A 17,807-nucleotide genomic window follows, 5' to 3' on the forward strand; every position below is an offset into this window, starting at 1 on the left:
CATTAAAATGTTCTTACATGTTTGAGTAAGTTAAAACTGAATAATTAAACACTGTCAAAGGAGCCAAAATGCATAAGGAGTACTTTGATACTTTAAGTAGATTTTGTTGATAATACTTCTGTACTTTTATTTAAATAACATTTTGAATGTAGGACATTTACTTGTAGTGGAATCATACCTGCAAACTCAGAATGGCTGAAAAAGGTGACAAATCAAAAAAAGAAATAAAAAGTAGCCCAAAACGACATTAAAGAACGGCTTGTTTATTGCTAAGGCCACAGGGTCAAAATGAAATGATTTATTAAAAATGTAATAACAATAACTTATTTCACTAGTAAATTCCTTTTAAACGACAACAACAACCACTGAATGGGAAAAGGGTATTTTACAACAACTGTGAATGCAGCACGAGGCTGGCGAGGCAAATTTCAAGTGAACGCAACATCTGAGTTGTTTTTCAGACAACGGCTCTACAGACTGTTGTACGTCTTGAAGTTGCAATCCTCTCCAGTGAAATACAGACACACTTTTACACTGTTTAGCTCTCAGCATTTTAACCGTGTTTACTCCAGCTGCTAGCTAACGGTAGGCTAATGTTACCTGCTGTTGAGTGTAGTGTTAACTAGCGTCCCGTGCGGCGATGTTTCAGTGCCCTCTAACGTCCGTTTTTGGAGCCTCAGAGAGAAGCGCAGGTATATAAGTGGCCCCAAATAAAAACTCTTCGGATCTACACGATTCAAGTAAATTACATTTTCCCATTCAAAACGGCGATTTTCGCCGAAAAGTGACACGTTTGCAGGTATGGGAATATTTTTAGACTTTGGTATTTCTACTTTTACTTAAGTAAAGTATCCGAGAACTTCTTCCACCACTGCTGTCGTTTTTGTTTATTATGATGTGTACAAGTCAAAGTTAAATAATTTATTAATCTCTGTGTTCAGATTTATCTTGTAAATATATATTTGTATATTTTTGCGTGCTGTATTTTCTGTAATAGAATTCAGAAGTCTATATCCGTTAAACCAAACCCAATGTTTAGTACAGTTGATGTATTTATAATAGTATTAAACCTACCAGCGTACTGGGAAAGTAATTAGAAAAAGTCTGATGAACATTTTAATGAGAATCTGTTGGCCTGTGAGTACGTTTTGGAGTTCTGCCCTCTAGTGGTCAAATACCACTTAATGCAGCTTTGCGAGGGAGAACTGGGACAAAGCCCTGGTGGTTGGATGTGTGTGTGTGTGTGTGTGTGTGTGTGTGTGTGTGTGTGTGTGTGTGTGTGTGTGTGTGTGTGTGTGTGTGTGTGTGTGTGTGTGTGTGTGTGTGTGTGTGTGTGTGTGTGTGTGTGTGTGTGTGTGTGTGTGTGTGTGTGTGTGTGTGTGGGAGACCTAATTTTTTCTGCGCCTTTGTGTGTGTGTGTGAGTGAGTGAGAGTGAGAGTGAGAGAGAGAGAGAGCACAGTCTCGTGGGCTCCTCTGGGACTCACGTGGTAATGGGTCAGCTCCATCTTCTACCGTCTTATTGAGGAGGTGGATGGAGAGGTCAGTCTGCAGGAGGCTGTCCGCTGTGGCCCTGGCTAGAGCTGCAGCCAGGGAGCAAGGGCAGTTACTGTAGGGAAAGACGACACAGTTATGAATGGGTCAGGGAAAAATAAATTATGTTAGGATAGTAATCCTCTGTGGAGATCAACAATTTTCATCAATCAAGTTTATTTGACTGAATAACAATGTGGTTTTGCTATTCTTAGAGCCTTAATAGAAGTAAGCTTTTCCTTTCTAATACAGAACAGACCAAGGCAGTGACATGGCAGATATTATTAGAGATGTTCCAATACCATTTTTTTCCTTCCTGATTCGGAGTACCAATCTCATGTCAGTGTGTTAAAAATAAAATGTATTAGCTGTATACAACTAACCCTGTATGGATGTGATATGATGGCTATCGGTGTTGTATGGCCTGGCTCGGGTTAAACCCTTTGTAAAATTAGAACAAATACGTACAGAGAATGAATGTCATAGAACTTTCTTTTATTATCAAGTTAGTCAGTCAGTCATACCTGAAAAAGAACATAAATAAATACATCTAGAAATAAATTATAAAAAAAAAATGTGCAGCCACAATTGAGGAAAATAAGACATTTAAAATTTCAAATAGTACAGTAACAGTATAAAGCAGTAGTGAAACAGATATTGGCATCACTAGTGCCAGCTACAGCTGGGCAATTTGTTTCCCTAAAAAAAAATCTGTGATTTTTTTATAAAAAACTCGATTTACGATTCCATTCCCCCCCCTTCCATTTAAAACAAAAAACTGCGAACTGTAAATATATTTTAAAAATATATATTTATTGTATTTAATAAAAATGGATCAACATAAACAAAATTGCAAAGGCCAACCCTTTCTCTAAGTGAAAAGTTACTGTGCAGTGTGCAACAAAGATTGTTCAACATCCAAATTATTTATACTATATTTGGATTTTTTGAAAATATGAATCGATTTGACCTACCAACTCGATTTTTAAATCAAATCGATTTGTTTTCCCAGCCCTCATATTACAGAAGCTTTGCATACTGTACACATTGCCATTTTGCACATGGTCATTTTCCAGTGTAAATATTGCCAAATTGCTGACATTTTGACGTTAGCTCTGACTACTACTTCGACCAAAACGAAAATCAATTCTTCTTCGCCGCTCTAAAATCAGTAGCTGCCAGCATAACTCTGTTTGGAGTGGCAGAGCTGTGTGTGCACCTGTGCTGGAGGAGGGAGGTGTGTCTCCTCTCAACGGTAATGAGAGTGTAGGGTGGGAGGAGGGGGGTTATTTGAAGGACTGAAGGCTTGCTGTACATGACTCACCAAGATAACTGGGTCACCTCCAGATGCAGGTAACCATGGCAGCCCAGCTTCTGGATGCTGGCACTTTTAAATTCAATTCAAAAGCACCATATGTAATTTTCTGCCTTTTGGGGGGAGGGGGCCTCTCAATCAAAGCTATAACAAAAGACGGAGTGCTGCTATGAAGCAGCGTGGGATCATTACCGTCTTTGCAGTCCACTTCTCCAGGTTAGGATTCCTCAATCAAAGTTTAAAACCGTTATTAAAGCCGACGCTGTTCGGCCAACAAAGGATGTCCCAGAGGGGCTGCGAGGCAAGCTGCCGCTAACATTTGCTCAGCATGTTTCTCTGATAACTTTACATCCAGGCATCAGATGACTGAAATCCTTCATCCGGTTAAAATATATAGTTCAAAACAAAAGACATAGGGCTTAAAACCTGATGAAACGTCAATGACAGCTATGACAACCACAACGCTGACGCTGATGCACAAAGGGAATATGACGCAATCGACAGGCGACCAAATGTAACGGACTGTTACCTTGAATAAAAGGACAGATTTCTCTGAGACATTGTTGGAAGCATTTGGAATAATGCACAAGTACAAAACTCAACAAAATTGTTAATTAAGTGGCGAGCGCTTCAGTGCTGTATTTATTCATAGCTGTTCCTGACAAATATGATAATCTGGATTTGGAATTGCTAAAAAGATACAGTACAGGCCAAAAGTTTGGACACACCTTCTCATTCAATGTGTTTCTTTATTTTCATGACTATTTACATTGTAGATTCTCACTGAAGGCATCAAAACTATGAATGAACACATATGGAATTATGTACTTAACAAAAAAGTGTGAAATAACTGAAAACATGTCTTATATTTCAGATTTCTCAAAGTAGCCACCCTTTGCTTTTTTTGATAACTCTGCAAACCCTTGGTGTTCTCTCAATGAGCTTCATGAGGTAGTCACCTGAAATGGTTTTACCTTCACAGGTGTGCCTTGTCAGGGTTAATTAGTGGAAGTTTTTCCCTTATTAATAAAAAAGCAAAGGGTGGCTACTTTGAGGAATCTAAAATATAAGACATGTTTTCAGTTATTTCACACTTTTTTGTTAAGTACATAATTCCATATGTGTTCATTCATAGTTTTGATGCCTTCAGTGAGAATCTACAATGTAAATAGTCATGAAAATAAAAAGGAAACGCATTTGAATGAGAAGGTGTGTCCAAACGTTTGGCCTGTACTGTACACTAAATGTATTATTCCGTTCAAATACATGTTTCTCCCATTACTCCTGCTCTTTTGTACAAAGATTTAAACCCTTTTTTGTTAAGTGCAGCCCAAGATTTACCCACAGAACACAAAATAAACTCTTTGGACTTTTTATTGCCTTAACTAAGAAGTTTGTTGTTTTCAGTTTGATTTGTTTGTCTGTTTGCGGGGTAACGGAAAAACTACTGGCTCGATTTTCATGAAACTTGGTAGAAGGGTGCATCATGGGCAAAAGAAGAACCCATTACATATTGGAGCAGATCAGACAAACAGGGTGGATACACAAATTATTTTTCACTCTCTTAAACATTACGAGATAGGGCATTTGGCCTTGGCGGGGATCTGTGCTCTTCGAGTGCCCTTCTAGTTTTTCTTTATATTTTAATTCATACAACCATAAATGCAGCCCACGCTGGTTCATATTAATTTAAAATGTAGTAAAGCTGCAGCTGAATCCTCAAAGATGCTCAGTGCTCAGTAACTGCTGGATGGTGTGATGTTGCACACTTGAATTAGTCATTGCAGTGCATTTCATTTACCCAAATAAATTAACTTGGGTTGGCTGAGTACAACACAGGGACATATTCTACAATTAAAAGCTGTGTATTAAGTGCGAAAGGGCCTCTGTGGCCCTTATGTAAAATGACATGGGTGTAATCAATGAAAACCGCTTCAACATCTTTAATGAATTCAGCTCTGCTCTTGCTAACTAACTAACGAAGAGAAGATGTTTGTGTTTACATGTATGACTATGTAGCTATGACTATGTATCTAGCGTCAGAGTATTTTAGCAAAATATGGTCACATCACACCAGTCCTTAGATCTCTATATTGGCTTCTAGTTCATTTTAGTATTTGAATATGAATTCTCGTCTGTGGTTTTGTTTCATAGCGTATCTCTGACATGCTTCGTCATATACGGGCCTGCCAGACCTCTTAGATCATCTGTTAAACATGCAAAGTTGGTGAAACTGTAATGGGTAGAGAAACAAAGCCTTCATAGTGTCCTGATGCTAAATGCTCTCCGTGCTTTCCCAGAGAAAAGTCCGGATTAAAAAAAGGGAAGTAAAACAGCACATCCAGTTTGTGAAATAAAAATCTAATCGTTAAACTTCCTGTTCCTCTTTTTAGAAAAGCGTACAAATTCTACATGATTTACTCCCCTAAATAATACATATATTAGCAACACTTTAGTAGGCGAGTGAAAAAGATGTTTTGATCTGTACCTTTCAGAATAAAAGTCTCATCTAAACCCAGATCAACATACAACTCAACGTATCCTCCTACAAGGTTTGTGTGATATTGTTTTAACCAAAAGTTATCCAGAATTATTTGTACGTTATCCTACGAATGTCCAGTAACACTACAGGGATCAGTGCGCCTGCAAAAGTCCCTGCAGTGTAGAACCTGTTTAGGCAACACAACTACTTTGTTCGGTTTAGGAAAAGAATTGTATTGTTTAATTTGTTACGTATGTGGCGTACATAAGTACATAGGTATTTCATAAGTTATGTAACAAAAGTCAGTTCAAACTGGTTAAAATGAGTCAACGTGGACTTGCTTTCACACGGGACACTGCCATTAGATCAGCTCCAAAGTTAAGCTTAGTAAAAACATTAGATTACCTTATTTTTATGGTTTTTTTTAAATTGCATTTCATATTTATTTATTATGTAAACACACTGCTAAAAGGTCTCTGCATTTCCCTTGAAATGAAACATGCCATATGATCAAAAGTCTTGCTATTGTCAACAAAAAACAAGAAACTAGTTTGCTTTTAATATCTGCAGTTACAATCTGCCTCTCCTATCTTTTTTTTTTACTCCGTATGCTGTAGTGTTGGAAAAAGTTCAAATGTAAAGTTGAGACACAACAGGGATTGTTCCTCTCTCCATAGCAACCACTGAAACTACAAATAACTCTACTGACGACCATATTATATTCAGAAATAGTTAAATGTATTAAGAAGGCAATTACTCATTCTTTCCTGACACTGTATCAGAATATAGCCAGACAATTTGTGATGAGTTTTCTCCACATCATGCATAAACATTTTAACCATAAAGAGTCAGGGACAGTAAGATCCAGTTCACACCTGGTGTTGATATGTCATCTGGATAACCCTGTATCCCTAGAAATTAGGTACATATTATTTGTGGACCAGTGCAGAAAATCCCAAGTAAGAAAATGGTTGAAATTGCTTGTAGCAGTATATTGTAGTTATTCTTGTTAAAAGTGTAAACATTTTTTAAACTGCTGCCACTGCTGGCATCATAAATACGGTTATCTGGACCAGACATATGCAAATCCAGTCTTTTAATTCCTGTCTCACTTTAGAAACTTATTTTTCGTCGGGTCCTTGATTTTCCAAACTGGGTCAAGGGCTGGAACATCAGGAACAGAGTAGCGAAAGCATGACCCCATAATGCAGTAACCTCCTTGAAAATGTGGCAGCTATATTTGTTGTCCTTCTTAAGGATTGACTCACAGGAGTAATCCTGAATTAAATCATAACTTTACAGACATCTCAGTCCGGTGCCACCATCAGGTCAAAGAAATCTTGACAAGGAGACCACGGAAACCACGCGCACACCTTTTCCCACCAACAAGTCCTCCAAACATACAACGATATAGGTTGTTTATTCCTACCCTCTGATACGACCCTCAGGAGAGTTTTCTGTCCTCATATCAGAACCAGATGTAACAGTTTTAAAGCTATAGTGTGTAGTTTCTGTCTCCCCCATGAGGAACTCTTAGAAATGACAACCAAACTGTCGGCACATCCACATGATACAAGCCTTCTGTGATAGCGCTTCACCTCCACCCCTCCTCCACGCAGTTGCTAGTAGCCAAGGAGGACACGGAGGATTACAAAAACATGATTGACTCTTCAGAAGAGGTCATTATCTTCACTCGAGCTTCTGCGCGCAAAAGTCACCGGACGACACAATCTTCTGAACATAGTCATACTGAGAACTCCAGAGAGAGTTGTGTGGAGCTGATAGTCTTAATTAGCTTTGTAGCAACTCATTTGGCAATGGCTTGAATGTAACGGACGTTCATTAATACCAAACAGTTACACATTAAAGCTTTAAACACGATGTTAAAGCTGTGAAAGCAGTCGTTTGGTTAGGTTTAGAAAAACCCTGTGGTTTGGGTTGAAATCAGATGTTACTTCACTTTTGGTTACAGACGTGAAGCTGACGTGACGTACCCCCATTTGTTCCGTAAAGTGAAAACAAATTCGCCGTTTACATTTTATTTTCAAACGGGATATAAACCTCCGTGTTTCTTTTACTCATCCACCACCCAAACCTTCAACTTTCTGCTTTGCTCGTCATAATTATGACGGCCACTAGAGCTAGAGGGCGCCGCCGCTATAAGCGTAAATATGAGTCGTAATTGCTGCTTGAGCAAATAACCTGTGGGAGTAAGTGGTATTTATAAAAAGGAAGAATGTGCGGTGAAAATGCGCTCTCTTCATGCATACTTCAGAACACCATACACACGGTGTTAGCTGAAAGCTGCGGGTGAAATGATGAGGAGCAGATTGAATATATCACAAAGTAAGTTGAGAGACGAGTAACATTATTGTAACATTATTATAGCGCCCCAATAAACCAGAGCACGTTTTTCTCCTATCCTGGAATGCTGTGTGGACTAGCCAGACCCTCCTTTGCAGTGCTGTGGAGGAAGGTCTGGCGATGCGAGATTCAATTGATCCTCTGAACCATAGGTTAGTTAGTTTTAAGGCTTGATCTCTGCAGTATTCTCTATGAACAGAAACGTACAGCGTTAACCAATGAGAATGATTTGCACAGGGCCATACATTTAAGGTACTTGTAGGTAGAAGTTTCTTTTTTAATTAAAGATGCATATGAAAGGTTAGTCACTGTGCCGGTTTACCACATTATACTACATGCTTTAAAAACGCAAAGATAAAGGAAGAAATAAAGAAAATGAAGAGATGAGGGTGTAGGGAGAGTCTGACTGTCAGTATTTGGGTTTGTTCGTCACAAGTGTCCTCTCCTCCATGTTTCCATTCATAGAAACATTGTCATCTCTCGCTCTTTCTGCTCTCCTCATTCCACCATTGGCTGCCCTGTGGGGGTGGATGCTGAGCTGAGAGGCTCTGATTGGCTGCAGGTCACGCAGGAGAACACATGGCGCACCAATGGCGGTTCCCCGTGGCTTGTGCATCACAGTGAGGTCATGTGGAGCGGAGGAGGCTTAAAGGAGAGCTTAATCTCAGTTCACACCATCACACTGCAACAACACCACAGACTAGATCAACGACCAGCGCTGTGCCAACTGGTAATCAAAATCATACATCTGTAGTGATGCTTTTTTCACCAGACTCTATTTTACAAAGTGTTCTGTGGCTTTTCTTCAGTCTTTCTCTTCATTTTAATTAGAATATTTGAAAATAACTACGGTGGTAAATACATGCACACCCACATACACAGCTCACAAGAACAAAGACCACAATAAGAGACCCCAAAATTTCAGAGAATCAACTCAACACTTTGTAAAGGACAAATTGCTTTATATACTGTATGTATTTATGTATAGCATAGCAGGCTAAAGATTAGCACTGCTTGATTATAGAAAAAAATCATAATCACAGTTATTTTGGTCAATATTGAAATCACGAGTATTTAACATGATTACTCATAGGCTTTTGGAAAGATGTGAGGTTAAAAAACTGTAAAACAGTTAAACAAATCAAGAGTGAAACACCTAGAACTGTGAAATTTCTCATAATACTTATAATTCCCGTTTGAACTTTTTGAATTCCCCTTATAATAAATCCTATGAAAAATATATTCAAATGTTTAAATAATAAACACAAAGTAAGATCAAATGTTGGAGTGCACTTTCACAATCGTTTGACAACAAGTTATAAATAAAATACTATTAAAAGCTGGTTCTGGCTAGAGTCATGATTTCAATATTTAAAATCAAAGAAAACAGTGTTAAGATTTAAAGGATCTCGACACAAAAACACAATATGATCTCCTCATTACAGCCACATCCAAATTTAGTCACATTTTATGCTATAAAACATAAAATGTTACAATTTGCCATTAAAGATGAATAAAGTAAAGAAAACAACAATGAAATGCTCTTCTTCTTTTATTACTATTGAGGTACGCTAAACAATTTTATTCCGAATATTTGTTGAACTTTTTGAACGCATTTAATACCACAGTTTACAGTGATATATTTAGTTATTATGAAAACGGGTAGCTCAAATCAATCAATCTGATTGGTTTATAGCCGTGATATACTAACCATATAGTTGTTGATTAATTATATTATTTTCCGTCCAATTCTCACAACATAACCCCCAGGCCCCCCCTGGTTAAAACGTACCAGGGCTGCAGCTTTGACGGGTGGTCTTTAACACAGTCTGGTGTTGCTTCTGTTCTCTCGTGTGGTGCGTTTAGCTACAATAATCGTGCAGGGGGGCTTTGACAGGCTGCTCGCAGTGATAAAACTGGAGAGCTCTGAGTGTATGTGTTAGCAGATGACTCATGCATGCAGCCATGTTTTTTTTTTTTTTTTTTGCTTTCTACAAGCTTGTTCTTTTCTACAGAATTAGCCCCGGTATGGAGCAACAAGGTTGTCTCTATAGCAACACAGAAGTGAGTGACTGACAGTAAATCGTGTCGGCCGTCCTGTTGCCAAACCCGGAGAACAGGCTCCCACTTCATTATTCTAAATATTGAACCTTTTCTGTGCCAAGTGGAGGTGAGAGTGTAGATGTACTGGAACGCACACAGCTCTATTGATATGTCTTGTACCAGACATCCCTCATGTTAAACCCTCCCTTTCTAGAAAAAGAAAGGGAGGGAATATCCTCTGGCTCTTTCCAATCCCAAATATTTATTTTTATCCAATTTTACAAAATGTGGTTGAAGGAAAAACATTGAATTTAGTGTGTTTCTAACAACTGCGGTTATGTGAGCACAGTATTCTCAAGAGGGCATAACAGGATTACATAACACAGAGAGCGCCAGTAACCCTTAAATCAAAGCATTTTACTGCTTCTCCTCCTAAGATGGCTTTCAAATGACTGATGAATAAATTTGTCTCCTTAGCGCGCGCGCACACACACACACACACACACACACACACACACACACACACACACACACACACACACACACACACACACACACACACACACACGGCCTAGTCTGCTGCTTGGCTTTCTGGTTATCTAATGGTAAGCGGTAGGAATCCACTGATGCTTCATCTAAACTGATCTTTGTCAACTCAACCAAGGTTACAATCTTACCAAAGTATGTATGTATTATCAGCATTTTATTGCTGTAGATGTACAATGTTGTGCTAATTTTTAACTCCATTATACTGTTGGGAACTGTTGTTTAATCTACCGCAACGCATCATATCCTATAAGATCATCATATGTTTGTAGCGTCGCTATGCACTGACGTATCTCTAAAAAGTCAAAAGTGTCAGAAAAACAGCGGTTTTCAGCTTTGTGATGATGCATTTCCCAGCTGATCTGAGAGGCTTTTTTCCGTCTTTATGCGTAGGCAGGGTTATATGCATCTAGGAGCAGCAGGACGGTGTATGTGGGATTAGGTCAAAGTAAATTACAGAGTGTGTGTGTGTGTGCAGACTGATCTCATGAAATGGCGTATGTATGACACGCCAATTCGTATGCCATTATTGGCGCGTTATAAAGACGCATGCTCGCTTTTTAGCGTGTTTATCAACGCCGTTTGGCCTCCATTGACGTACATTACCTTGCGATTGCGTGTGAATTTACCCCGTAGGGAGTAGTATGAAACGGCGAAAATCTGCAAAGGGAAGTTTGTTGGAGTGGTGGAGGGTCAAACACAGGACTTACACCCTGGAGGATCGTAGGTTTACGTTCGCTGTGTACAGCGTAGACATACACTCCTATAGCTCAAAATGCCTACAGATAACACGCCACTTGGCTTAAGAAAGTGTCTGTTTAGGCAAAGTCATGTTACCGCGTTGGTGTGTGTGTGTGTGTGTGTGTGTGTTCATTGTAATGAAGGAACATGTCACCCAGTGTAACAGTGTGGCTCATTGAAGTGGGTTTTATTTTGTCTCACAATGGGGCTCTATGTGACAGAGGTCTCAGTCTTTGGCTACACAGACGCTACTTGTTAGTAGCATCAATTCATTGTTGGTTTTCTTCTTTTTGTTGGATTTGTGGACTATAAGAAAAACACAGATTAACATGAGACATATTCTTTAATAACAACACCCCCCGAGTGGAGACTGCGTAGAGCTGTAGTTGTTGATGTGAACATAATGAACATAATGACTGCTGTCATACAAACACATCAACACGGCATGAAATAGGTCAAAAATGTTTAGAACAAAAGTGGTTCTGTACAGATGTGTTGTCTCACCAGTGGGGGAATGTAACAAAGTACATTTACTCAAATATTGTAAGTGCAGATTAGAGGTACTTTACTGGAGTATTTCTTCTCATGACACTTTACACTTCTATGCCACTACATCTCAGCAGGAAATATCTGTTATGTGACAGCTGTAGGTACTTTATAAATTAAGATTTTTTTGCGCAAAAAATGTACAGCTGAGTACAGCTAAAACGATTAGTAGATTAATTGATTAACTATTTTCATTGTTTTGTCATTTTACATGTAAAAACATTTCAAGGTTCCAGCAATGATCAGATTATCTGCTTTTCCTTTTATATAATGTGAATAACGTTGATGTATAAGTAATAATGTTGAGGTCTGGACTGTTGGTTGGACAAAACAAACATTGTGAAGGTGTCACTTTGAACTCTGGGTAATTGTGACGTAACTTCTCGCTATTTTCACTAATCATAGAAACCAAACAAGCAATCGATTAATGGAGAAAATAATCAGCAGATGAATCCATAATGAAAATAATCATTAGTTAATAGTTTTATAATGAGCTCCAGCTCAACCAACTCCAACAGTAAAAACCTGCTTTTACATTAATGCTGAGTAATAATAATCTAATGATAGAATATATAATAGTATAACAGTCACAGGGGACATTTTTATACTTTTAATACTTTAACTACATTTTCAAACTACATTTTAACTTTCAATGCAGGACTTTTACTTGTACACATCTTCGGTAAACGGTAAAAACTAATCAGCGTGGTTATCCAGCAGCTGAAGACCAGCAGATGTCAACAAAAAGTGTGTTTTGCCCTCTCAGCGGGTTTTAACCAAAGTACACCTCTGGATGTTTTTGGGAGCCCTGCTGATGTAACACTGTGCACTTCAAACAGCGAGGAAATGATGGAGCGACTTGTGACTGCAGACGTCACAGAGTGCTGCTGCATGCACTTGCGATGCCGTGTTCCACTTAACGATGAAGTGCACAATGTTGGCTGCAGAGAGGCGTGTCTAATCCGTCATAAAATTAGAAAGAAAACCTCCACACAACCTGCAGTACATCTCTTGAGAGATGTGTAGGCAGTGGGTCTACTATTTCAACAAGACGTGACAGCAACTGGAGAATTAAAAGGTGACACACTGCAAGAACAATGAGGCGTTTTGAAATGGTTGTGTTGTGTCTCTGTTGTAGTGTAGTCAGTTTCCAGATCAGCCTCCAGCCTCTGCTCAGCCTCCACAGTGTACTGGAGAAGTTGCATGTAATTATTCCCTCTGAGGTTTTTGAGCAGACCCAGCGCTACTCTGCACAAAGCCTTAAGGCAGTATTATGTAATCTACCAGCTGGATTATTGGTGGATTGGGGCGAGCCACATCATGCCCTGAACTTAACTATCTCTGGAAGTTTCTTGTTTAATGTAATCATTTTTTACCAATTTTTACATAATTAGTGTTTTCTGTGTCAGCAATGCGTTAATTGCCACGTCTTGAGCAGTAGAACACCCTTTTTCCACTGTAGTGTTTCCTCTATGTTGATTTTGTAGTGGCGGCCCACCACAGCAAAATTTCTGCCACCACGGTATCAGACATAGGGCTGTACAAAAGAAATGTAGTTGCGGATGCTTTTTTAAATTATCATGCCGACACAATGTACCCAATTTAACAACAAGTAGAACTATTTAGACTATTTAGTGCTCCCACTGCTAAAAAAGAATCCTAAAGGAAATACTGCACTGCATGGTATGGCTTGTCTCGACTCTTATCGACTCGTTTTTGTTTTGTTTTTCACGCGCGAAAGTTGTGGATAGTACCTGGTACCCCAGATTTTTTATTTTCAAATGGCAGCCCGCAAAACTATGCTGTACACTAAATACACTACGCGATACAATTAAGTGCAGACGTTCCTCTGTTTGGTTGCCAACTGTGAGTCTCATAACCGTAGCCGTGTTTCCATTCAATTGTCAAGCTAATTTTAAGCAAACTTTTGAAAGCGTTTTCATCAACCGGATTAGACTGAATACAGCGAACTACAGCGTAGTTTGGTCAGAAGTTGACGCTATAGGCTACGCATGGCTTTAATACACCAGTAAACAAAGACTAATCAGCGATTTAGTTGGGGCTATTTTCAGCTGTGGATGTATGGAGATCTACAGCACAGTAAGGAGATATGGATTAGTAGGATAAAGTCATTGTTGGTTTTTGGTATTTTTTGGGGGATCATTTGACATTTAAAATTGATAATAGAATTTCGCCAGCCTTGACCTGAACACATCTACTGTCCTGCCCCCCGGCCTGTTCATCCTCTCTGCTGCAGACACGTTGGTTAAAAACAGCCAGGATTCAAACATTTTCTCTGTAATGGACTCATTTCTCATACCTTGATATTCTACATCGACATGTAGCCCCGGCACACCACAGTCACAAGATTTCCTTCAAAGCTGTCAAAAGTCAAATGTTTGAGTGTTTAAAAGAAATGTCAAATTCAAGCCTCAACGTGCTGACTTGATCCTTTCCCAACCATCTGTTTCAACAGAGTATTAAATTGCTTAGAGGTCAAAAATGCTCCTTGATTGTGAACCTCTCTCTGCTTACTGGCAGAAAACAGCTGTTGTGAAACGTCTCCTAAATAAATGTAGCCTCGCCCTTGTAATGCTTAACAAACTTAAATTCAATTTAAAATCCTTTGTAAATAAAATCATAGATATTTTCAAGCAGCTAATTTTTTTATGTAATCTTTTCAGTATTTTTAAGAGTCTGGTTTTCATGCTCAGCATAGGAAAGAACCAGATGGTTGCTTTGCCTCCAGTTTCAGCTTTCTGGAGAACCGCTTATTTAGCTAGCTTATTTGGGACCAGGCTATTTCTGGAAACACAAGTATTCATTCTGAAAGATATATCACTGAATCTTGAAATGTTTGGAGTTTGCTACAATGGGACATCTCCGGTCTCTCTTTCTTCATCTGTTGTCATCATATCATATTTTTATGTACTGTAGCTGGCGACCGAGAGCTAGCTGTACCCAGCATGCCGTTCAGCTGTGTAACAGGTGTTAGGGGGTCCCCTCTCAATACACTACACACTGTGTCCATGTTCTAATCTTTCATCTTCTAAAATGTGAATATGTGCAGTTAAGCTCGGTTTTATAAAATCGTAAATTGGTTTTCGACAGACAAAACGAGCAAGTTTTGCTCGGAGAACTTGTGATGGCCATTTTTCTCTCTTTCAGACTAAACGATTAAAAGATTACTGGTAAAAATGTTTGACAGATGAATCGATATTAAAGATAATCATTAGTTGCAGCCCCTACTTAAAAGAGTAAAACCTTTCATTTAATGACCCCACCCCGCTGCTTCCCTCTAGCACCACGTACAGGGCAGACTTAACATAACAGTTCAATAAAGTAATCAGTCATCAATTTTGTCACCTAAAATCCTATAAAAATTTAATTAAATAAGAGATAGTGTCACCTTTAACTACAGAGCTACTGATTTGATAGTCTATATCCACGACGTTCCACTTCCGGGATTTCTCCGGTGCCGCCAAAAATTCCGCCGGATGTCCCTCTTTTTTCGCTCGGATGTCCGTTGCCTTCCTCTTTCTTTGTGTTGGCGTTCTCAAATCCGGTGGATTTGTGAGGACTATGGTTAACTGCTCCTCAGATCTCTGCAGGGTAAATCCAGACAGCTATTTAGACAATCTAAAGATTGTAAAGAAGAGTTTTCTGTTGCATGACTAAAACAACTTTTAAGCGTACACATGTTCCACCAAAACAAGTTCCTTCCCAAGGCTATTTTGCAGAGGCGCCGTGGCTCCGTCCAAGACGATTGTGATTGGTTTAAAGAAATGCCAATAAACCAGAGCACGTTTTTCTCCCGTCCCGGAATGCTGTGTGGACTCGCCAGACCCTCCTCCGCAGCGCCGTGGAGGAGGGTCTGGCAATGAAAGACTCGATTTGATAAAATAGTGAGCCGATTTAATTTATGACCTATTTATTGTTCTTCATTGTAGCTGTAGAGCAGAAACCTTTTATCATTATATTTTGTCTTTTTTTTCCCATAATTGATGCTATTGGTCACCCTTTATGTCCTTGTGTTGGTTTTACAAATATTTAAACAGTGATGGGTGATTTTGTCTGAGGTAAATAGCTCAATAAAATGTTTTCATTTTTTATTTTATTTTTTGCCTTTTTCATTTCCTAAAAAACAACAGTTTTGGACATATAGGGTTTTCACCCAACAGTGACGTTAGACAGCCTTACATTAATGTACAATAAAGCCGAAAAATTGGTTAAATTACAGTTAAACATAAACTCTTTACCGTGACAAAAACACATGATTCTGTGTGTGGCTGATTTAGGCTTATCTTGCGCTTCTCTCCACCTATTCAGCAGCTTTAAAATACATTTTTCAAGGTCAGATAGGTAGAGGACCCTGGACTATAACGAGTGCTGAACTGCTTTGCATTCAGCTCCACAAACATGTGACTCATCATCTGAATTAATGGGCACCTTGTGTGAACAAAGACAGCCTGGCACTTTGGAGCAGCAGCAGAGTGGAACAGCTTGTGCAGAAGTGTCGATCCATAAAGCTGTGAGAGGGAAAGGAGGACACTGCACACTTTTGAAGGTCATTGCACTTCCAAAAATGGGGCCTCTCCAGAGCTGAAATTAATTAAGGCGCCTGTTTTAGAGACTTCACTGAGAGCCATTGCTGGAAAGACGGATGACTCTCATTCTTCACAGTCCAGTGTTACAAAGTTATAAACCATGAACCAACTACGGACTGTATAAGTGGACTGTAATAGTTCCTGCCGCTGCTGTCAACCTGCAACTAGCTGTTCATGAACCATTTAAACATAAAGCTTCGAAAAAGTAATGCACTGTAATTCGTATGTATTCAACGTTTTTGAGGCAGGTTAGCGGAGCTCGTGTCCCGGAGAAAACACAAGACTTTCACCCACGAAACGCATGTTCGTGTCCCGAGAGTACTAGTTAAGGGAACTGGTGTTTAAATCTAAACCACAATCTTTATTTGTTTGTAGTCATTTTCGCTGCATGACGATTTACCTTTTGTCGCGCCAGCTAGCGGAGTTTTTCGACAGCAAATATTGTTATATTACTTAAATAGAGTGTTGGTGAATTTCATACATATGGAGTTTGTTCGTACTTTTTTCTGTGCTGACAAATAAATAGTTTTAGTCAAAATCAAAAAGGTTTCGATTTCTTGTAGCAACAAGTTGATGCAAATTTGTCTAAGAATATGAAACGTAAACACCACGAACACACTTCATTTTTTTCCTCTCCAAAAGACAGATGCAAGGAAAGCTGAATGAGAGTTTACTTTGAGTTACAGAGGCCAGTTTATACGTCATGAGTTTGTTTTTCTATACTTCAGCACACAGACACAGATTTTAGGTTAAAAAATTAAAAAAGTAGTGTCCCTTTTTAAACTGCAAGATTTATTGTGTGTGAAGCAGTATAATAGCTTGTAGCACACGACAAGAGGGCTCTAGTTTCCTGTCTGTGTGGAGTTTGCATGTTCTCCCTGTATTTGCATGGTTTGCCTCCGGGTGCTCTTCCTTCCTCCCACAGCTCTGATGAATAGGAGACTCCAAAACTGTCGTGACTGTGTCTCTGCCGTCTCCCCAGTGCATGCTGGGATAGCCCTAAATCCCCATTTAAAGGATGGTATGTCAAATGATTGAACACCTTCATGTACACACAGTACAACTCCATTAAGTTCTTTCAGATCTGATTTCTGATCTCTTTTGACCCCAAAAAAAGAGAAAAAAGGCAAAGTCAGACTGAATAATGAATCATAAAAAGAATTTTAAAAAGTATTTAAATTGATGCAGCCAAACCGCAGAAATCGTCTTTTTTTTTTTTTCCAAACCTTTCTTGTCAAAACCTGGCGCCTACATTACCCAAAATACAATTCGACAGCCGACAGTTCACCCAGAGATTCGTCTGTGATTTATGCTAGTAGTGGCTCTTTTTAGCCACGGTGAACTGATGTAAAATCAAATGCAATTATTACCTGATTACTATTATTTAACACTTTAATTAACAAATACAATTACACTCGTCTACATGAAGAGGCTTTCTTTATAAAGTTATTTTCTGACATCGCAAGACAAAGTGTTTATTACACTGACATTGCAGCGGGCTAAGTCACATTTGTACATATTGTTTACCATAATTGTTTTCATGGTTGTACTTGCTGGAGGATGTAAATTAAATAATGCAGGCTCAAAAATTGCCAGTGGTGGTGGAGGGCGGTAACTGAGACTGGCTTCTGT

At 39.0% G+C, this 17,807-nt stretch overlaps 1 protein-coding gene across 1 annotated transcript in view; it reads right to left on the reverse strand.

The window, feature by feature from the left end:
- ppm1e (protein phosphatase, Mg2+/Mn2+ dependent, 1E) overlaps nt 1-17,807 on the reverse strand; it is a 44,587-nt gene that overhangs the window by 13,113 nt on the left and 13,667 nt on the right. The window contains exon 2 of the mRNA XM_028596495.1: nt 1,486-1,607. Coding sequence (XP_028452296.1) covers nt 1,486-1,607 — 122 coding nt within the window. The remainder of the gene's footprint in view (nt 1-1,485; nt 1,608-17,807) is intronic.

Source organism: Perca flavescens, chromosome 13 (assembly GCF_004354835.1).
Source record: "Perca flavescens isolate YP-PL-M2 chromosome 13, PFLA_1.0, whole genome shotgun sequence".
Classification (NCBI taxonomy): Eukaryota; Metazoa; Chordata; class Actinopteri; order Perciformes; family Percidae; genus Perca; species Perca flavescens.